General features: G+C 36.4%; 3 protein-coding genes across 6 annotated transcripts; 2 read left to right on the top strand and 1 right to left on the bottom strand.

Annotated features, from left to right (window-relative positions):
• The first annotated feature begins 894 nt into the window (after positions 1-894).
• Positions 895-8,888, top strand: LOC132191519 (carbon catabolite repressor protein 4 homolog 1). 3 transcript variants are annotated; one of them, XM_059606586.1, is made up of 12 exons: positions 895-1,617; positions 4,828-5,572; positions 6,136-6,222; positions 6,303-6,386; positions 6,459-6,545; positions 6,653-6,739; positions 6,848-6,901; positions 7,014-7,105; positions 7,260-7,374; positions 7,538-7,682; positions 7,777-7,931; positions 8,722-8,888. In XM_059606586.1, the coding sequence occupies exons 1-11, from the start codon at positions 1,460-1,462 to the stop codon at positions 7,920-7,922; spliced, it is 1,800 nt and encodes a 599-aa protein (XP_059462569.1). In that variant the 5' UTR covers positions 895-1,459; the 3' UTR covers positions 7,923-7,931; positions 8,722-8,888. The 3 variants fall into 3 exon arrangements, with proteins under 3 accessions (XP_059462569.1, XP_059462570.1, XP_059462568.1); XM_059606587.1 differs by having other exon boundaries at positions 7,777-7,925; positions 8,717-8,888; XM_059606585.1 differs by having other exon boundaries at positions 896-1,617; positions 8,717-8,888.
• A 1,583-nt stretch (positions 8,889-10,471) lies between these two features.
• On the bottom strand, positions 10,472-17,354 carry LOC132162214 (F-box protein At3g58530). Its single transcript, XM_059572478.1, has 13 exons — positions 17,082-17,354; positions 16,932-16,991; positions 16,516-16,599; positions 15,295-15,425; positions 15,109-15,184; positions 14,443-14,513; positions 14,000-14,086; positions 13,835-13,907; positions 13,682-13,749; positions 13,515-13,583; positions 11,896-12,001; positions 11,677-11,793; positions 10,472-10,720 (listed from the first exon to the last, which is right to left on the bottom strand). The coding sequence occupies exons 1-12, from the start codon at positions 17,352-17,354 to the stop codon at positions 11,728-11,730; spliced, it is 1,164 nt and encodes a 387-aa protein (XP_059428461.1). The 3' UTR covers positions 10,472-10,720; positions 11,677-11,727.
• A 170-nt stretch (positions 17,355-17,524) lies between these two features.
• LOC132191293 (protein WHAT'S THIS FACTOR 9, mitochondrial) lies at positions 17,525-22,154 on the top strand. Of its 2 annotated transcripts, none has more exons than XM_059606242.1 (2): positions 17,525-18,994; positions 21,482-22,154. In XM_059606242.1, the coding sequence occupies exon 1, from the start codon at positions 17,624-17,626 to the stop codon at positions 18,926-18,928; it is 1,305 nt and encodes a 434-aa protein (XP_059462225.1). In that variant the 5' UTR covers positions 17,525-17,623; the 3' UTR covers positions 18,929-18,994; positions 21,482-22,154. The 2 variants fall into 2 exon arrangements, with proteins under 2 accessions (XP_059462225.1, XP_059462226.1); XM_059606243.1 differs by having other exon boundaries at positions 21,503-22,154.
• The last annotated feature ends 55 nt before the right edge of the window (positions 22,155-22,209 follow it).

Consider the following 22,209-nt stretch of genomic DNA (forward strand, 5'->3'; position numbering starts at 1 on the left):
TTAAGTTACTAAAAAAAAAAAAAAAAGCTCAGGAAAAAAAAATCATTCACACTTTACAATAATTATGAATGTATGATAAATTAACTCATTTGCTTTTTTAAAAACATTGACTAGCTTTAATATCTTTTTCTGTTATAATATGAAATTTGTTTTCGCCAAACATATGACAAATCTATAAATTTATAAGATAAATGCTAATTCATATAAAATAAAAATTTTGAAAATAAAATGTAACTCATTATAACTTACATACTACACTAGAATATGCAAATAAAACCACGTTTTAGCAACAAAAGCATGCAAATTAGTTACTGCTCGAGGTAGAAAAAAAAAAAAAAAAATTTGTCGAAAATTATTTTCAATGAAATTAAAAATAATTATTCATGTTTGGCTCATACAAAAAATTAGCTACAACAAAAAAACGGATGGTGACTTCTAGCAACTCAGGAGAAGGTCCAACAAGTTCCAGCGATAGTTTGGCAGAGGTCTGATGGTGGTATGTAGTGGTCCAACAGGAATCACGATGGTCTAGTGAAGGTTCATAGTGGTTCGACAATTTGAAAATGAAAAACTCAAATTCAAAAAATGGTTTACAAACTTAAAAATAGAAATCATTTTGCAAAATTAAAGAAATTTGATTATTTTTCAATTGCACCAAATATAAAAAAATATTTGGCCTTACAATCGTTGTCTCGTTGTACTTTGCTCCAAAAGTCCCTTTTATTCCTTTTTATTTTTATTTTTTATTGGACATCTGGTTTTTCAATTTCCACATATTTCAAAGAATAGAAAGGAAAAGAAAAAAGAACGTATCAAATCCTGGTAACACACAAAAATGAGATAAAAGAGAAACAGAGAGCCGTGGAAAAACCAAACCCCCAAAAGGGCAAAACACAGAAAACAGAAAAAAAATAAATAAATAAATAAGAGAGAAACCGAAGTCGTATCGTATTAATAATATAAAGCCCTTAATCTCTCGCTCTATCAAATGGAGCACACAGACCGATTGCTTTTCTCACTTCCTCTGTAAAACCCTAATTTTCGATCCCAATACCTAAAACCCGAAGTTCCTCGCTCTCCCTCTTTCTAGAATCTTCAATCCCTCTACACCCAATCGATCCACTACAATCACTGCGCAAAACCTAGCGATTTCTCCCTCTCTCTCGCTCTCTATCTGAGACCTGAAATCCCTCTCTCTTCGAGCAAGATCCAAGGCTGTTTTCGTAGAATTTGGTGGTTTTCTGGGGTTCGATTAGGGTTCCGGCAAGGCTGGCGGGTATTTGGGTCAAGTAAATGGCGGATCCGCCACGGTTCCGCCCTCTGCCGCACGTGTGGTCGTCCCGAGGAAGCTTCCGAACTTGTCTCTTCTGTCTACGTGCTCGATTGGCCTTGATAGGGTTACAGAGCTGTGACGATTGCTGAGTGAAAAAAAGAAGAAAATACAAAGAAGAAGAAAAGCATGCTGAGTGTGCTGCGCGTGCACCTTCCTTCTGATATCCCCATTGTAGGCTGCGAGCTCACGCCATACGTGCTCCTCCGTCGTCCTGAAAAGATCGTCACCACCGACGATGTGCCCGAGTCCGCCCCACTCGATGGCCATTTCTTGAGATACAAGTGGTAAGTGCTACCAAGTCCCTCCTGTTGTTGAATTTTGGGGTATTCGCTTGTGGGCGCTTTTGACTTTCGGGTTATATTTGGGCTTTTGAGCTATGTTTTACTCTATTCAAGACTTGAACTTTATTATGTGATTGAGATAATACTGGTTGGTGCATAGAATTGATCATTGTTGTTATGCACTCTTCGTGGGCTTCAATTGTATCGGTATAAATGTTTTGTTACAAATATGTAGTGCTGGGGTTTTACTGAAATGTGGAAATTTTTCTTTCCTCGCCATTTGCTTATTCGTTTCTGTGAATTTTCCTGCAATTGTTCTTCATATCAAGGGATTTGGAGAACCATTGCTAATATAAATTGCTTGATATGAATATTAACGACACATGATAGTTTTGGGCTATCAGGATTTTGTTCCATTAGAGACACGTGTTTGAATTTGAAATAACATCTTATACCATAATCATTCAAACCCGCATATTAATATGGCTGAAATCCATCCATGATAGTAAGGATTAAATCTATCCATAAATTTCATCAGTAGAAAAATTTGTACGAAAATTTAAGCCATTCAAACGTAAAAGGGGTGTAAACTTATAGCTAGGTAGGGCTTGTGGTGAAAATGGGATATTCCTTGGTGATTTCTATTAAAGAGCAAAAGCACAATGAACTCCACATTGTGTAAATAGAGTTCTATTGATAATGATGTTTCAATTCCCCACTCCCGCGGTTTGTTTATATTTTTTGGTTATCAAAAAAATCATATGCTACTTTTCTAAAATGTTTATTCATATGGATCAAGAGTACCCCAAAATGCTAGTGTATCTTAGGGTATGTGTTTTGAGACATTTCATTCCTAAATTTAAAATTTAGTGATAAAGATATTTTTTTGATAGTATTGCAACAAATCATAGTTAAGTCATGCTATTACATGGCTAACAATAGCACGGCTAACTCTTTTGTGAAATGGATTGTGTAGTTGCTGTGAACCAACACTGTTAGAGTGCCATAGTACTTTGAGAGACGGAAAATAAATAATAGATAAATTTTTCTATTGCATGGTTAAGTCATTGATAAGGCTTGCAAATCTGGACGCAGAAATTTTTATTGAAAGATAATACATAGCTGATTGCATCTGTAATCTGTTGCATAAGAAAAAAAACTAGCTTTTGATCTAAATAACAATACCAATAATGAATGCACAACATTTAGATTCCCTAGGTTACAGTATTCCCATTGTATTACGTTTGATGAATTGCTCTTTTGTTCTTGTAGCAGTTTCCATTTTGCACATTGACGTGATCCACGTTTTTTGGTAATTTTGGAATTTGAACTCATAGAGGAATTAAAGCAATCAAATGTTATAGTAAGTAATAAAGTTTAGATATGGTCTCTACTTGCTGCTCCATGAAAGAATAAACTCTATATCGAATAGAAGATTGAATTTTGCATCTTGTTTACTTGATTTTTCAAGTAGTGTATGGCCATTGAATTATTTAGTGGATGAATGAACAGCTTTGACGATGAAAGTTAATGATAATATCTAGATATTTGGATACTTGATTGGTTGTGCTATTTGCTGAACTTAGGGCTGACAATTTTTGACACGAGTTGGGAACTCAGCACGCGTTTGACACAAAATTAGCGGGTTATGGTTGACTTATATAGTTTTATATTTATGACTTGAAATGGCCCAAACCTGACATGCAACATGTGTGTTAGCAATTTTTGACACGACACATGAACCTGATATGAACACAACACAAAATTAGTTGGTTATGGTTGAAGGGTTTGGCCCATTTAATTAAATGGGTCGGGTTAGAGTTAACCTATATAGTCTTATAGCCATACCTTGACACGACCCGGACTTGATACGCAAACACGAATTGCCACTTCTAGGCTTGAAGTCTTAATTACCTGATTGGTAAGAAACATAACATGTCTCTCGATATTTAACATTGGTTTGGACACATATAAGCCTTCATTCACTTAAAAGAAGTGTGGGATTATAAGAGTGTTTGCATCTTTTGTACACTTGTGACATTTTGATTGTCATAGCTGTGTTATGATAATTTCTTAACATGCATGCAAATAGTGTCAAACATTGGTTAATTTGATGGCTGTTACCCAATCTTGGTCCCGCCAAAGCAGAGTCTTGGGATGGGAGATTTAGATTTTGTCCTAACATTCAACATTTTGCATGAAGTGGTTCTCATGAATTGACCATGTGGATTTCCCCTTGACAGCTTAAAACTTCTACATTTGCATTACCATGTTGATAAATATATAAATTTTAAGGTTATAAGTGGAAGACAAGTTGGAACTTTACATGGGATGAGGCTTCTTATTGAAAAACAAAAGGAAATGTAGTTAGCTAGCAGGTTCAATAAGGCAGTTTGACTTAGAAAATATATCGGTTTACCCAAGTAAAGGAGAAGATATAGGGAGCTAAGTGAGTTGTAGGGACTTGTAGTCCTAAATGGAATGGGAAGTGTGTCAATTATCATCAACTACTGGAGGCTCCTTGTTTAAAAAGGAAAAAAAAGCTATACGGTTGGTAATTTGTTAGAAGCACATAAGAAACAATTCTAGTTGGTAATTTGTTAGAAGCACATAAGAAACAATTCTAGTGAATAACCCAAAAGAGGCCTTAAACTAAAAGAAAATTTAGACACCAGTGTGTTGAACAAGGCGACAAATTATGAAGTCTTGGAATGGAGTTATTATACATACCTCATTTAGTTATTCAAGAGAAACATCCTTAACAGGTGACATAGACAAGGAATGTTGATAAGAAATCATAAATTCTTTGGTACTGCATGCTACTTCATCTCTCTAATGTTCATAGATGACCGGCTTTGGGATCAGAGAACATACTAAATGATTTTGATGTAAATCATGAGCATAGCTTAATCATTTAACCACAACTGATGTTTAGCACCTTTGGAAGATTTAAGTTATACAAGTTTTGGCCCTTACATCATTGGAAAGTTTACAGCTGTGTGCTGGGTTATGGTACAAATAAGTATCAGAGGGAATAGATGTTTCCTTTCAAGATCTTGTTAAAACATTTTTTTTTTGGTTACCTGATGTATTCCATTGTCTGGTTAAGTGGTTCTATATTAGTTATCTTGGTTATTGAATAGTTTGAGATGTTAAGTTCAGCCCGAAATTCTTGACATGTTACATGTTGCCTATTTTTGGGTTCATTTGCAGGTATCGTATACAAAGTGATAAAAAAGTTGCTGTCTGTAGTGTTCATCCATCTGAGCAAGCCACATTACAGTGCCTAGGTTGTGTTAAGGCCAAAATACCTGTTGCCAAAAGTTACCATTGTTCTCCTAAGTGCTTCTCTGATGCATGGCAGCATCATCGTGTTCTACATGACCGTGCTGCAAGTGCTGTAAATGAAAATGGAAATGAAGAGGAAGAGTTGTTTGGACGCTTCAACACTTCAGGATCTGCAGCAAGCTTATCTGCTTCTGCAGCGAATCCTAGCTTGACGAATGGTACAACACCATTGTATCCTGCTGCTGTTACACAAAGGAGTGGGGGTGAAACATGGTTTGAAGTTGGACGCGCTAAAACATATACACCAACAGCTGATGATATTGGTCATGTTCTGAAGTTTGAATGTGTTGTAGTAGATGCTGAAACAAAACTTCCTGTGGGCCATGTCAACACTATATTGACTTCTCGCGTCATTCCAGCTCCCTCACCTAGTCCACGCTGTGTAATCTCAGTAAATGGAGTTGATGTGATGGGACATCTCGATTCAGATGGCCGTATTGCAACCTCCGGAACTTTTTCTGTGCTCTCTTACAACATTTTGTCTGATGTGTATGCAACAAGTGAATTATACAGTTACTGCCCTTCTTGGGCTCTTTCCTGGCCTTATCGCAGACAAAATTTGTTAAGAGAAATAGTTGGCTACCATGCAGATATTGTTTGTCTTCAGGAGGTATGCAAACAGAATTTTGAGTAATTGTTTGATGAGAATATTAGGGTCTGATTACTGAAGCAATGCTAGCAAGTTTTGGAAATTTCAGGTTAAAATAATTGTTTGTATGGAAGTTGTTTTACTCAATGGAGGTGTAAGGAACCTAAAATCACTGATACTAGGTGTAGGAAGATCTGATTTAAGGTCTCTATGTTGCACTTTTAGCTACAACATCTGGATTGCTTCCTGGAAATTCAACCAAAAAAAAAAAAAAAAGATGTATTGAATAAATGGATAGCTAATTCTACCAGTCTGACCATTTTTAAAAATCCAAGTGCCACTTATGTATATGAAAGCTTTAAATTACTTTACTACTTTTGATGAGTTCCTGCTGAACTTTTTGTTAATGTTGAACCTGTAGTTATATTTAGTTTGTGATATTGGTGTTGGTTTCCTTTAATTAAGCTTAATCTTATGTGGACCATTTCTTTTATTTGATATATTTAAAGTGGGCTTATGCTTGTTCCATAGGATTTGGTTGCTCTTGTTACTGTATAAACTAATGTATAGCTTCTTCCTTTCAGGTTCAAAGTGATCACTACGAGGAGTTTTTTGCTCCTGAGCTGGACAAACATGGCTATGTTGGTCTATATAAAAGAAAAACAAATGAGGTAGTTTCAAATTTTCATGTTTCTCTAGGTAATGTATTTTGAAACACTTTGTTATTGATCTATGTTCTTCTTGGTTGCAGGTTTATAGTGGAAATACCAACACAATTGACGGTTGTGCAACATTTTTTCGGAGAGACAGATTTTCACATGTTAAAAAATATGAGGTCTGGAATTGTCTTGCTCATATTATAGCGCTATATAATTCTCCCACATTTTAACGGAGTTCTGGCATGCAGGTTGAATTTAATAAGGCTGCCCAGTCTTGGACTGATAGTCAACTGCCAAGTGCTCAGAAGAAAACTGCTTTAAACCGACTGTATAAGGTGCCTTGATGTACTGTTATTTATATTTTTCTCCTGGGTCTTGTGCCCAGATATTGTGCATGTATGTCGGTGTAATGATTCTCATGTGGGCTTCTTTTTATTAATAGGATAATGTTGCACTAATAGTAGTCCTTGAAGCAAAATTCAGCAATCAGGGAGCTGATAATCCTGGGAAACGCCAGCTTCTTTGTGTGGTAGGAATTCCTGTTTTTTGTTACCCTCTCTCTCTTTCTATGCCTGCCTGACCTTGCACAGGCATCTAATGGCATTCTAACCACATTTTTACTGCTTTTGGGCTACAGGCAAATACACATGTAAACGTTCACCAAGATTTAAAGGATGTAAAGATCTGGCAGGTGAGACCTTTTTGTTTCATCTTTATATGTATCTGTGTACTTGTTTCAAATCATCAATTAAATATGATTTTGTTTAATTGATGATTTTTGTGATTGCTTTTTGTCAAATTAGGTTCACACTCTCCTGAAAGGATTGGAAAAAATAGCTGCTAGTGCAGACATTCCAATGTTGGTTTGTGGGGATTTTAATTCAATTCCTGGAAGGTCTGTCCACTTATATGATCTTATTTAGTTAATTTTTATTTTCTTATTTTTGCCAAGTAGGTATACTTCAGCTGATGTAGGACCTTTTCTTTTTTATAAGTAATTCAATCAACTTTATATGTTTTACTAAGGCAGTGCCTGAACTTTGTTGCAGTGCTGCTCATTCACTTCTTGCTATGGGGAAGGTGGATCCTTTGCATCCAGACTTGGCGGCAGATCCCATTGGCATCTTGCGTCCAAACAGCAAGCTGGTGCATCAGTTGCCACTCGTAATATATCCTTTCTTATGCATGGGTTCTAGAGCATACTTGTGATAGATGCAACAGCTTCTTTTCGCTAGATTTTTGTTTAAAAGGGAAAGGGAGGAGGAGATTGATTTGTGTTTTTTGTTTCAACGGTCTAGTGCTGGTTGTGACTGTCTTGCTTTTACAGGTTAGTGCTTACTCATCCTTTGCAAGAATGGGGGTTGGTCATGGTTTGGAACAGCGGAGGAGATTGGACCCCACAACAAATGAACCCTTATTTACAAATTGCACTAGAGATTTCATTGGCACACTAGATTACATATTTTACACAGGTGAATTTTGGTGCAACATATTGTTTTATCTGTTAGTTTGATTATTTCTTTTTAAATTTCATTCATGTGCTAAGCTTACATGCTGTGATTTCAGCGGACTCTTTGACGGTCGAATCCTTATTGGAGCTCTTGGATGAGGAGAGCTTGAGGAAGGACACAGCACTTCCGTCTCCGGAGTGGTCCTCTGATCATATAGCACTTTTAGCTGAATTTCGTTGCATGCCTAGAGCTAGACGTTGACAAGTCAGTGTAAGCAATTATAATCTTTTCTTTTATCTGATTGATTTGTTTGTTTGTTTGCTTGCTTGCAAGATTATTATTATTTATTATTATTATTATTATTATTTTTGCCAATGTGTTGATAGTGCTGCCAAAGCTTGAAAATCAGTACAAGGCTTTTAATTGTTGTTGGGGTTTGTGATTGATTATTGAATTCGCATGTATGTATTTTGGTAGTAAGAAAACTTTTATTCAAATTAAGAAAACTTGAATAAAAGTTTTCTTTCCTCTCCTTCGTTCCTCTCCTTGCCAAATTAAGAAAACTTGTCCCGCAAAAAATCACCTCTCCTTCTTTCCTTTCTCCTTGAAGGATGTGTTTCCTGAACTTGAGAGGAATAAATGAGATCTAGGAACTATGTACCACATAAATGCTAAAACCTTTTCAGAATCTCTTTTAAGGGATTTATCCTTTCTCCTAGTAAGTTGCCATGCTACTATATTTCTGTTATGGAGTATAGGAAGTTATATCGAAGGACTGAGTTTGAAGTCATCCATGGATGAACATTTTTCCTAAGTTTGAATTGTTTCTAGTTGTGCAACTGTTGAAACTGAGATTGTGGTGGCTCTAATTCTATAAATTTTATAAATAATTGTGGGGGTGAACCTTGATGGAGATAACCAATGTGGGGCCAGTCGCCTTACCTTCTTGGCCAGACGACTGGTGCTACAATGAAGATTTGAATGCATAATGTGTTTCTATGCTTGGACAAGTTTTATGTGGGTGGTTGTGTTAATGTGAAGCTCAATGGCTGTAGGTCAGGAATGGAGATAACCAAGAAAAAGGGCAAGAGAAGCTGTTGGATAAAGTTAAGTTATTGTAAGAATTGTAGATCGCTGGCATCTCCTTGTGGGATCCTTGCTATGATCTGCCTTGTATTATGCCAACCTTTGTCTCATAGAAAAAAATTATTATTATCCCGAGTTCAATTGCGTTTGCTTGCTTTTTCTTTGCCAAACGAAATTCAATTAGAATTTCCGCCTGCTCAATATAACTTATGATCCTGTGATTGAGTGGCCTGTAACTGTGTGCCCTCCTTTCGTCTTGGGTTCCCATTTTTCAGGGGATTCAATTGCAGTGACTATGAGGCTTTTTTTTCTTTTTTTTCTTTTTTTGGGGCAAGTTACACCCGGCGAGATTTCAACCCATCACCTAACCAACCACCTTCCTACAATGAAAGTACAAAGGAGAGGTAATGCAGAATGGTATTTGAAGGATTTAAATTTGGGTTATTCACTTTTTTTCCCTGAAACAAATTATTTTATTCATTTACACCTGTCACATTCAATTACAGTAAACTACTATTTTGTTATAAAGGAATAAAAGGATCCCGATGTTGGGAAATCTTGGTCAATCAAACAGAAGAGTTGCATACCCTTTTTCTTTGCTATATCTTAAAAGAGGATGTAAATTTTAAAATTAGGATTTATGATGAATTGTTATAATTTTGATTTAATTGTGATTTTAAAAATTACATAAATTTGAGAGAATAAAATAAAGGATAGTACGTAGCATTACTTTCAATAAAATAAAAAGTAAAAAATAAGTAAATAAATAAATTAGAAACTAACAAAAAAAAAATACACAAGTAAATTAAAAATTAAGAATTAGATAAAAATATGAAAGCTTAAAAAAAGAAAAAGGGGAGGTCCTCGAACCACTTTCAAACCATTTTTAGGTGCGGCTTGACGCCTATAAATCAAATGGGATGGCCGAATCATACCAAATAGGTGTTTTGTGGGGTGGCTATTTTTTATTATTTTTTTGAACTTGTTTAATTTTAAGCTTATTTATGTAAATTTAGTTTCTAAATTTAGGGACCTTTCGTTATTTCATGTATTTTGATTAAATTTCCTAATAACACGATTTTTTATTTTTTTTTTGTAACAAAATGATAGTTCAATGTGTGGCCAAGTGTAACCTGTGGAAGTTCTTGGAACTTGTAAATTATTTGTAGTTGATGGCAAAAGATGTAATTAACCCTTTAAAATTCTATTTTACATTTACAACCACTTTAACTTATTCGAGAGCAACAGCTTGTACTCCCAAAAAGCTTTTTTAAAAACGTAGCAATATGCTTAAAACGGTGTCGTTTTAAGAACTAAATATTTTATAAATGTAAGGTTGGGTCAAAAATTCTACCTATGTTCCGACTTTCGACCAGGGAAAAAAAAAAAAAAAAATCTGAAATCTGGTCCAGCTATTCGGTTGGTACCTTTCAATCCCGTATTTGTATCCTCCTTTCCGCTCTAAGTAGAAGAGTAAATGCAAAAATATAGGCATTTATATATCTAAGAAGTAACGGGTTGATATATGCAGCAGGAGAAAATCAAATTTCTATGATTTGTCTAAACCCAAGATGGGTCCAAACATATAGTTCAAGTATTGATACAATTTCATGGATCAAATTTTGCTCAATCAAGAGAAGTTCATTTTCTTTTATAGGAACCTGTTGGAAACATAGTTTAGAAGTTGTCAACCTCTCAAATATTCAACCATTATTTTTCAACCATAAAAGAACAATCTCTTGCCTTCATTGATGTAAGCAAATAAACAGTTTCAAACGTGTAATCAATGAGAGTAACATCACAAGGATACATTATGAGATAATATTTTGCGAGGGAACCAAGAAATGAATCCCTATTCCTCTGCATGTATTCAGGCAGCAGCATGCATGAAGTCCCACCTGTTTCTACAAAATTCTCTGCTCTTCATTTATTTCCCACTGAGAAAAATGAAACCCAAGTTCCCTACATCTATCCTGTAACCTCAGACAAACATAGAGCAAACTCAGAAGATTTAAATGACCTCATGATCAATTGGAGTTTAGCCAGATAACAGAGCCAACGTGCATTATATGTCCAATCTTTCATTATGGTTCAAACATTAATCAAAGATATGCAGTGCCTTTGGACCAACTTCATAATTCCCTAATAAACCACAAGGATTATAGGTTAACCCCCTCGGGGAGTTAGCCCTTTGTCTACTTGAACTTATCCAGTGGACAATCAATCAATCAACTGAAGGTACTTTACCAAAATATTAATAAAACTACCAGAATCATCCAAAAAAGCAGAGAAAAAAAAAATGAGAGAGAGTATCAACAAAATTTACAGGAAATGAATGGTGATCAGCAGCACGCACTCCCATGTAATATTCACCTCCTTCTAGCATGTTCACAAGAACAGAATTTTCTAATCGAAAATGTTTCCCTGGAGTTTTTTAAGAAACTTTCCTTTTAAGTGTGGATATAGGTCTACGCAGACAATAATAATTAGATTACTTTCTAAGAAAAGGGACCAGAACAAAGAAAATATTTGAATTTACCACATTCGTGACGTTCAAAAAATAGCAAAATTCCATTTCTTTTATTGTTGGCAAAGCAGAACACAAGTAATCACTATTTTCCCCTTCAATAAGAAGTGATGATTTGGTAATCATTTCTAAATCAAGGGCCCGGGCTATGTTAGATTAAAACCAATCTATTTCCTTTCTCATAGAATTTTATTGTAAATATTTATCATTTAGATGAAGGATGAAATCACTACAAACAGTCAACATCTAAGTAATCATAAAAGGGAGGACCTCATGAAGATGAAATGAAGTTCAAATACAGCACAAAGACAGAGCAGCTAAGGATAGATTGTTTTTATTACTTATTATGGCGGTGTTTGCTAATTTACTTCAAGCAATTTGGTAGCTAAGCAGGTACAATACCTTGTCTGCAAGGAGATGATCCTGTTATTAGCAAATTTCATGGACCACGCGTTAGCTGTGCACTTTGAAGCACTTCAGATATGGGAACAAATGAAGCAGTTCATCACGGCTCCGTCTCTATGAGGAAAAAAAGCATACAATCACAAACACTAATCCAGTTAATGACTATAATTTGCTATGCAGAAAACAAAGAAATCACTAAACAGAAAGGGTCATTACCTTAATGCCAATACATCCATTCGCATCAAGGGTTGTGATTGTATTCGAGCAGGACCTTGAGAGGGTCTCCAGACATTTATCAGTCACCCCAGTTATTCCAAACAAGCTGCATCACATTCTTTCATGACATCAGTTATAGAAACCATCGCAAGAAAAACAACTAATAGGCATAAGGGTCACAGCATGCCTTAAGGTGTCATCACAAGGGCATGGGATAGGCCATGAAAGCTTTATATGCTCTACAATCTACAATCAAAGCATTGTATTTCTCTGATCTTGGTTTTTTGTATACATGATATCTGTTTTACCTAACTAACTAGAAATTCAATGACACTAATCCTGAACCCTAGATCAAGAAAATCAAGTGAACCCCAAAAGTTTCACCAATGAAATTTCAGATAACCTGATGCTTAATCAGTTGTTATTGCACTTTAGGCATAACATTCAAAAAATAAACAAATTAAAAGGCTTCCAAAATGATTTGCAAATTTTCTAAACCAAAAGTGACAACATCAGTTCCTCCTTTGAGTAATGAACATCTTTTACTATCTTTTTTTTCCAGTTAGAGGTGTAGTTGCACCGGCCAAGCCCAGTACATGAGCACTTGAGCTTGGCTCAATGGATCAGAAGCAATGTGATAGATCAGTTGAATGTGGCTAGGGATGCAACCAAGCTGAGAAGAGCTCAATCCTTGAGTTTGCTGGTCCCACTTGGTCAGTAGAATATGAAGCTGGAGCTGGGTTGGGTTTTCTTACATTACCTCATCAGCTCAGCTTGAAGCCAAAGTTTGATGTCAAGCCTAGTAAGTTCAAGATTAATTCTATCAAAGCACTCTGAAACAACCAGAACGTAACCAAATTGTAACCCATTCAACACCCAAAGAATAAAGACAGACAAACCAAACCATAACCCCTTCAATTACCTAAAGAAATGAGAGACACAGAGAAGGATGTTAGAATCAGTGTCTAATGATTTGATGATCACGCAAAAAGAGTTTGGAACTTGAGCCATACAGATCTAGGTGGAAGAGGGGGATGTGGAACGAGCTTATCCAGCCATAAATATATTAACTTCCATGTAAATATCAGCGTAAAAGCAATTAAAAGAAAAAAACAAACAAACAAACAAACAAAAAAAACAAAAAACAAGAACTTATACAAATGCATATGAGGCGGGCTCATGAGCACATGGCCAAGCCCAGCTTAGCTTGGGCTCAAACTTGTCTTATCCGAGCTCTCAAGGTCAGCTCAATAATTAAATCAGCAAAACAACCAGCTCAAACCAGTGCGAGGTGCCCATGAGTGCTTGCATATTTGTAGCCTCAATGCAATAAGACCTTCTCAGGCTCGGCTTGGCTTATAAATAGCATCACCTCAAAGTTATGGGTAAACCAGCCATTTGAAAAGGTTTTATGAAACCAGAAGTGATTTTATGAGTTCGTAAATAGCTAACTAATAGAAGCCAAAATCAAACATCATCATCTTGAGACAAGAACATAGACAAGTTTCTTATGTAAAATTAAAGCAAGTAAATGACAAGAGATTACAACTGCTCAAGTCAAAATGGATTGGGAAATCTAAGATATTTCAGTTCTTTAAATATTTTCTTATCAGGATTACCTAAGGAATTCTAGAGAGGTGCAACCCTGCGCAATGGCTATGACCCCAGCATCAGTGATTCGGACGCACCTATCAGGAAAAAAAGACGATATTGGTTTATAAAATCTCATTCAATCTATCTCCTTTTCTTCAAAGATATCTTTAGGGAGATTGAAAGTTTTAGTTACCATGTCAAATTGAGAGATACAAGGTTCGTGCATTTAGCTATACAGGAAAGTCCTTCATCTGATATATTCTGAAAATAACATTTCTGATTAGTATCAATCCTCAGTTTGGTAAACTGTGTGCAAAAAGGTTGTTCAGCAAATCTGAGATTTTACCTGGGCACCACATAGGTCTAAGAACTTAAGATGGGATAGAAGTGATATTCTTTTGTAAGCTTCATCTGTGAAGCTTTGGGAAAGAAAAAAAAATAGGCAATGCAACCAGTCAAATCACAGCAAGAACTAATTTTAAATTTAACATACAAAGGATCAATTGCATACCCAGAAAGGGCATAGACGTTTAGACTCTGGAGAAAGGAGCATTTGAGCAATATCTGCAGCAATCCATGATCTGTTAATTTGATGCACCTAGGTATGCCAAATTATGAAATGTAAGCATGAGCACGAACATAAGTTTTTTACTCATGGCAAGTAAATTCACCATATCACTTGACCATCATCTAGAATGCAAAAATTTCAAGATGAAGAATTGCATACTTTACAGAATTAGCAAACAATAATAACCCATCCTGACCAGCATCTGTGCCAGTAAAATATGCCATCAAATTATCATTTTTCAGATGATCATAGCCTAAAGCAATGCCATCAAGAAATGATTGTTGTGAAATCTGTGTCATGATATAACAGCAGATAAATTATTTTCATTTCCCAAAAATAAGTGTTTTCCAATTATCCAATATAATCTATATATAGACCAATGTTACCTAGTCAGGTTCAACGACTCTAACTTCGGATAATTCTCAGCAACTAATTGCAAACTTTCGTCTGAAATATTCTGCAAAGCACATCAAAGTACCATGTTGAAAGAATCCTTCAAGATAAATATTCAAACTCAACAGCTGAGTAATGGATGCAAGATATAATCGTAAACATTCAAAAGATGGACATGTCATGATTCACATATTGTTTCGCTGGTTAAAAATTAGATCATAAAAAGGAAATAAAAAGGACTTCCACCTACATGCATTCCTTTTGCCTCTAATGGAGGGCATAACGTGAGTAAATATTTCATAATACTCCTTGGGAATTTTCACACTGAGCTATATTATAGCATATGACAAGTGGTTTAAATTAATGCAAAAGCACTCCAGAGGTTTCAGTCACTCATACTAACAACAAAGTAATGCAATGCATGCTGTAAAAAGTGAAAAGCTTCCTTCTGGCCTTTTCTCATAAAACATGCAGAACCAAGAGTAACCACGTGTCACAGCAAATTTATAATTATACATGCATGGTCACCTTTATAATAAGGGATGTACCTAAATAATATATATGGTCACCTATATTTTTGTCTTTGTTCGTACATATGCAAGTATTACTATATATAGTTTAGAATGCAGCTAGTAGGATTAAACCTAGCAATGAAATACCTTACACCCACTTAAGTTCAAATTGGTTACACGTTTGCAGTTATTCACCAGATGCTTCATACCCATATCTGTAATCCTGAAGTTAAATTCATATTTCGAAATTCATCAGTAATGAGCAAAGTTTACATCTAAAAATAGGATTTGAAAAATTCATGTTGATTTACAGTCTAGTGAATATTAAAATACCTCACATTCCAATAGATAGCGAAAACCTTCAGTATAGGACAGGCACTGGTTATAGCTTCAATTCCCTTATCGGAGATCTTTTGGCAGCCATTCAGATTCAAAGACTCTAGGTTTTGAAGAGAATCCAAGCACTATAAAATTCTCAAAATTTCATCAATAAAATCTTAAAGTTACAACTTATCAAAAAATAAAATCCATAGAATGTTAAGTTATGAAAAGCATCCGGTCAAAAGCATACGATATTTAAAAGGGAAAGATGCAAAATCAGTCCCTATGGTTGCACAAATTTGCAATAAGCTTCCTAGGGTATAAAAAGTGGCTTAACATTCCATGTGGTAAGCATAAATAGCAAATAATTCCCCAGCCCAAACTTCCTTTTGAAATTTTGACGAAATCTTCAAAGTGCCACATCAGCACCAATAATAATATAACATGTGTCCCCTATATATATATATATATATATATAAATTTGAAATAAAAAATTCTATGGGGGGTGGTCTGACCTAATAAGTCTCAGTCAGAGTCAATAATGATGAACTGATAATCTCCACTTGGGGTGGGAGTAACCGCACTTAGGGTTGGAGGAATACCACAATACAAACACTTTCTTCTCTACCTTTCTTATTCTAATGCCACACATATATATAAACTTAATACAACAACGGTTACTACTTTTACTAAAGAAAACTACCTACATAACTAAAGATAATTACCCACAACCTAAATAAACTACCCACTACCCATGTTAACAAATATTGGCAATAAAGGATAAAGTTAACAACTGAAGCTAAGAACTACCACCCACGTCTTATCCCATGATGATGAGCTGGATGTTCAGTCCTATGAGACACTATCACAACCACCCCAGATTGGCCAGGAGAGTGGTTGAACCATCCCCAAAGTTAAGAATTCTAGAACCTGTAAATCAATAAGCTTCCTTTTTTCTCTTCTCTCTCTACCTAGCACGCTCATAATGCTGCTTAAAATATGGCTTATGATATAAGATCACCCTTCTTTTCCCCAGGGAAAATCCTTCCAAACAGCAAGCTATACTTATGTTACATATAGCTTATGATGATAAAACCAGGATCTATGTAATGAGGAACATAATATGGTTGTCGGTGCCCAACATTGCAACTCACACACCATACTGTCCAAGCCTTTCAAGTTTTTCAACAAATGAAATTTAGTACAAATTCAAACCACAGCAACATGTGTTACCTTGATTTTAAGGAGTTCAAGATGTTTGTCCTCAATATCTTGCGCAAATTCAAGCTTTATCTCCTTCACATGATGATATCTTGGCTACAAAATACAAAAACAATAATCACCACAAAATCATCCTTAATTTTAAACAACAATTGCAATAACCTCAGCAAGGCAAATCACACAACTATCCCCCTCAGTGACAACACCCATTACTACCCTCTATATTCACCCCAAAATAAATTAACCACCATTTTATCACTTTAACAGTACGACTGCCATATGATCCAATATTGAATATTTTCAAACTCTAACCTTAAAATGGCTGACCCATTACTTCTGTTATTTCATTCAACATAAAATATTCATCATTCATTGAAAAAACAAAACAAAGAAATTGTAACTTTTTGGCAATCTGAACTTCTACTAACCAGTGAAAGAGCAGCCACAAGCCGATTTCCGGCATTACCCATCTCACATAAATCAATAACCTGAACAATGAAAACCCAGATCACGCAAACCGATATAACATTCGTACCCAATAAAAAATCACACGAGATGACTTAAAGACAAAACACTACCTGCCAGAGAGAAGGATAAGAGATCAGGGTACGGTAAAGCCATGGACTGACCAAAAGGAGAGAGATGAGGTCTCTCTGAGGAAGTCTCGTGCTCACGATTTTGAGGACCTTCGGGATTGTTTCTCTGTTCCATATGAACTCTGCTTCTGCTTCTTCCATCTTGTTGTTTTGTGGTTTTTTTTTTTTTTTTTTTTTTTTTTTTTTTTGTGAGTATGTTTTGTGTTTCGAGTATTTCGACAAACGTTTTTCTACATGGGTTAAGATACTTCGCATGGGTCCGGCTTACATGCTGTGGAGAAATAACAGGACATCTCCTGTTATTTTAAATCTACGGCTAATATTAAAACTTATCTATTTTCAGCCCATACGACGTTGCTCAATGATTTCGTATTTCAATCCACGGCCACTGTCCCGCCACTCGGCATATCGCTTCATGACGTGGACTGTGCACATAAAGACTCGCAATTCTCATTTGTGCTTTGGCAGTACAGGCAAATGAATATCCTCTGAGACATTTTCTCAAACACTTACGCCGCACGAACATGAGCTTCAAAATCAAACACTTCCTCTTCTCAATCCTAAAATCCCAGAAGCCCACCCCCTCTGAGAGCCACAACCTTCTTCTTCTTCCTCACCAATGCCACCAATGCCGAGGCATAACTAGGGTCCGTCTCAAATGGGTCAAGAACCGAAGCCTGGACCACATCATCGACACCGAGACCGATCTCAAGGCTGCCTGCCTCCTCAAGGACGCTATCAAGCGCTCCCCAACCGGTTTTCTCACTGCCAAGTCCGTCGCCGATTGGCAAAAGCTTCTCGGCCTCACCGTCCCCGTTCTCCGCTTCTTGCGCAGGTACCCCACTCTCTTTCACGAATTCCCTCACACCCGTTACGCCAATTTTCCTTGCTTTAAGTTAACAGACACTGCATTATTGTTAGACTCACAAGAGCAAACTATTCACCAAGACCGTGAGAGTGACACTGTGGAGAGGCTCTGTAGATTGCTTATGATGATGAAAACTAGGACTATAGAGTTGCAATCTTTGTATCCGTTGAAATGGGATCTGGGTTTGCCAGATGATTTTGCTAAAGTATTGGTTCCGAAGTACCCGGATCATTTTCGATTCATTAAGGCCTCGAATGGGGTCGCGTGCTTGCGACTCGCAGAATGGCGTGAGGAATTCGCAGCCTCGGCATTAGAGAGGAGTAATGAGAGTAGTAAATTGGGTAATGAGTATAGGCAATTCAAGAGGGGGCAAACGGCATTGGCATTCCCCATGAGTTTTCCGAGGGGTTACGGGGCACAGAAGAAGGTGAAGACGTGGATGGAGGAGTTTCAGAAGTTACCATACATTTCACCGTATGAGGATTCTAGTAAAATTGATCCTAATAGTGATCTTATGGAGAAACGAGTTGTTGGGGTTTTGCATGAGATGTTGAGCTTGACTATTCACAAAAAGACTAAAAGGAACTACCTCAGAAGCTTGAGGGAGGAACTGAATCTTCCACATAAGTTTACTCGAATATTTACAAGGTATCCAGGGATTTTCTACCTGTCACTGAAGTGTAAAACAACGACTGTGGCTATTAGAGAAGGGTACCGCCGGGGAAAACTTGTAAACCCACATCCTCTTGTACGTGCCAGGGAGAAGTTTTATCATGTTATGAGAACAGGGCTTCTTTATCGTGGTAAAGGTGTAAACTTGCTACCTCAGCAAGACATTTTACTTGATGATATGGAAGATGAGACAGAGCAAGAAGGTTCTGAGGCAGAAGAGGATGAAGCGGGTGATGAGTGCTATGAGGAGGAAATTTCAGAGGTGGAGGAAGGGTCTGATGAAGAGTAGTGCTTGTATGACAGAATTGAGGTTTACTCAAATGCAAAATAGAAAAACATTGATCAGTGGCTCAAGGTAAGGAATTCTGCTTGAAAGTAGTGCTTTTAGATTGCTCTCGGGGATTACTAGGACTATCTTTCTCTACATTCTATGCACATTCATTGTCTGTTTTGGTCTTGCTGCTGACTCTGAGCAAAATTCTCTCTGCGTTGTTATTTAAACTTTCCTTTGCAAATAATATGAACAGTATGAGATTATGGCTTTACTTCTCATTACTTGCACCAAGGCAAAAACCGAATTGTTTTGATTAGACAAGTTTATGTCCTGTTGGTAAATATATTGATGCTTACTTATCATTTGATTTGGAAGGACAAAATTCAACAAATGTATGTTATGCTTTTATATTAAAATATGCTGCCAATACTTATATGTGAAACATTATGTGTTCAGAAGTCAAAATGCTGATGACCTTATTAATCACAATAGAGTAAGCTCATCTGTTGCTTGAGATCCGGTTTAGAAATTCTTTTAGTGTTAAGTTTTTTTTTTTTAATAAGTAAATAAACTTCATTAAAAACACAAAGGGCACATCCAAGAAATCTTGTTGTAACTTCTCAATGCAGCTAGCAACTCTCTGGGGGGGGGGGTGTGGGAGTAAGTAGGAAAATTGGACCAAGTGCTCTTAATGAAGGTTATTCTTCCTGTTTAGACAAGTAAACATCTTCCAACCAACCAAATGGGGCTCAGCCTTCTTAATAATGCCGTCCCAAATAGAATTGGCCTTAAAAGTAGCATCCAGTAGGCGACCTAGGTACTTCCAAGGCAAAGAGGAGACCCCACAACCCAAAATACAAGCCATATCTTCTACATTTTTGACATTACCTATAGGGATCAACTATGACTTGGCCAAATTAATCTTCAAACCCGAACTGGCTTCAAAACATAAAAATCAGCACCACAAATGACGCAGGTGAGCTCCACAAAAAAATCAAATTTTGCAAACAAAAGATGAGAGATATCAATCCCACTAGCCCTAAGCCTGATGGAAAAACCAGATACCCCTCCCCCCACCCCTCTCACTGCAGTTGCGATCTTATCTAAAGCCTCTATAACAATAACAAACAACAACGGAGATGAAGTTTTCCCTGTTTTAGACCATGAGAACTACTAAAAAAGCTGGTGGAAGTGTCGTTCACCAAAACCGATTAGCCAAGAGATAAAATGAGTTATCCAAGTACACCATTTGGCACCTCCTCAGCATGTATAACAAACAGTCCCATTCTTTTAGTGTAAAGTGAAATGAAGATGTTCTTTATCATTATTAATATAAATTTCATTTTATGCTTGGGAGACTGAAGCAATCTTACATTGAACTCTCATTTTTACTTACACGGGCATGTAAGCTTAATGCATAAGAGGGAAATGGTTAATCATCCTATTTGGGTGATTGTTGTCAGCATTAGATCTAGCAACTTCTGAACGTTTTCTACAAGAAAGCTCCAACCGCTTTCAGCTAAGTGGGGCACCCCAACTCTTTCAAACAGGTTATAAGTTAACTGTTAAGGGGGCAACCACAACAAGGAAAATCTAGCGTTCAAGTTCTTGTAGTCACTATTTGGATCAATTGATCCCGTATCTGTCGTTAGAAATCAAGACAAGACAACAGACCATTTGCAATGTTAAGTGATTACCACTATGGATGCGGTGTTATTACTCATGTTCTGATATGCGTGTTGCTGGAGAAAGAAGTGCCTGAGATCGATCACCTTTGTAGTGACATGCAACTAGAGTTTTACATTCACGGTGAAGCATTTTATTAGATTCAGAAATCATTAGGCATGTTAACAATTATAGAACACCTTTTCTTACATCTCTTGTGCCATATATAGGTATTCGAATTGCCAGCTACTTTTATGTCATTCAGTACAGTTGTACTGATAATTTTGAATGAAAGAAAATGGCTTATAATGTCACTAAACAGTGCTGTTTGGACACCTAATCTTTGGTTTTGTGTGAAAGAACAAGGAGCTTGTTTGTATTTACGATAGAGAAGCTGACTTAGTGCAAGCAGTTAAAATGATCGTATGCTTCGATTTTGCATTCCGTTATAGGAAAATTTAAGTAGCATCTAGAATTGCCTAGAAAATATATATATATATATATATATATATATATGTGTGTGTGTGTGTGTGTGTGTGTGTGTGTGTAGCATCTAGAAAAATATATGCAGTGAGAATTAAGCAGACTTCTAGCTATAATAGCTCCTTCAACTTTTTCTTTTGTTATGGTGTATTTGGATCATGACAATTCTTTCTTTGTTCCTTTCTTTTCTTTTTTTTTCCAAAATCTTTTTAATAAGTACATCGGCCTGTGCTTTTATGTTTGATATATTCTGTGTCGACTAGAGAGAGATTCACCATTCATAAAAGATTGTATTCTTTATTATATTGATGCCTGTGGTTTGCTACTATTATTTAACAAGAGAGATCCCAGCTTCCAATTGAAAACTTTTACTTGTGAATTATCTTTAACAAATGAAAGCTCTTGTTTTGGGCCTTCAAGTGTTGGCTTATTTTGTATCAGGTTGCTCAAACAGCATGTCAAGCTACAAGGGTACGGCAAAACTTCATCAAGATGATATGTCAAAAACTAATTCAAGGGAAATTTGATGCAGTAACTAATGTTACAATGAATAGAGGAATGAGTTGATAGAAGAGCCATGGATCATATAAGAAATTGGAGGTATACATTTTGGTATTGTAACAATCTCAACTATTGTTTGAACAAAGAAATATTCAGGGAAATTTGCAGGGTAACATCAGAATAAGTTTGATTCGTGGAGTTTGCCTCTCCTTCGGAATAAAGTTTTGATCATGCTTTCTTATTTGCTCGAAATTTACTAAGCATCTTTGTATGAAAATTCCCTTTTCTTTTCGTTGGACCTTTTTTCTCTTTAAATGTTAACCTTTGTAAATAACGAGATATCAAAATGAGTAATTAATTCTGCCCGACTGCTTCCAATTTTCAGGAGACCAGAGACTTTGGTTGATGCCACTTTCCGGCATAGGATGTAGAGCTTCCATCATTTTGACAACCATATTATACGTAGCCTCATCAAATACAAGCATAAATGCGTCCCCCCTTCGTTTTTTTCCCTCCAATCATCTCCCAAGTGCAAATGTGCCCGGCCAAATATTTAAACCTCTCCCAAGCCTCACCTGTTCGTACAGGCATCCGCTGCCCATCCCACCCAGAAGCGTGACGATGATTGTCCGCCCACCCAAGTTTTC

Source organism: Corylus avellana, chromosome ca9 (genome assembly GCF_901000735.1).
Source record: "Corylus avellana chromosome ca9, CavTom2PMs-1.0".
Lineage (NCBI taxonomy): Eukaryota > Viridiplantae > Streptophyta > Magnoliopsida > Fagales > Betulaceae > Corylus > Corylus avellana.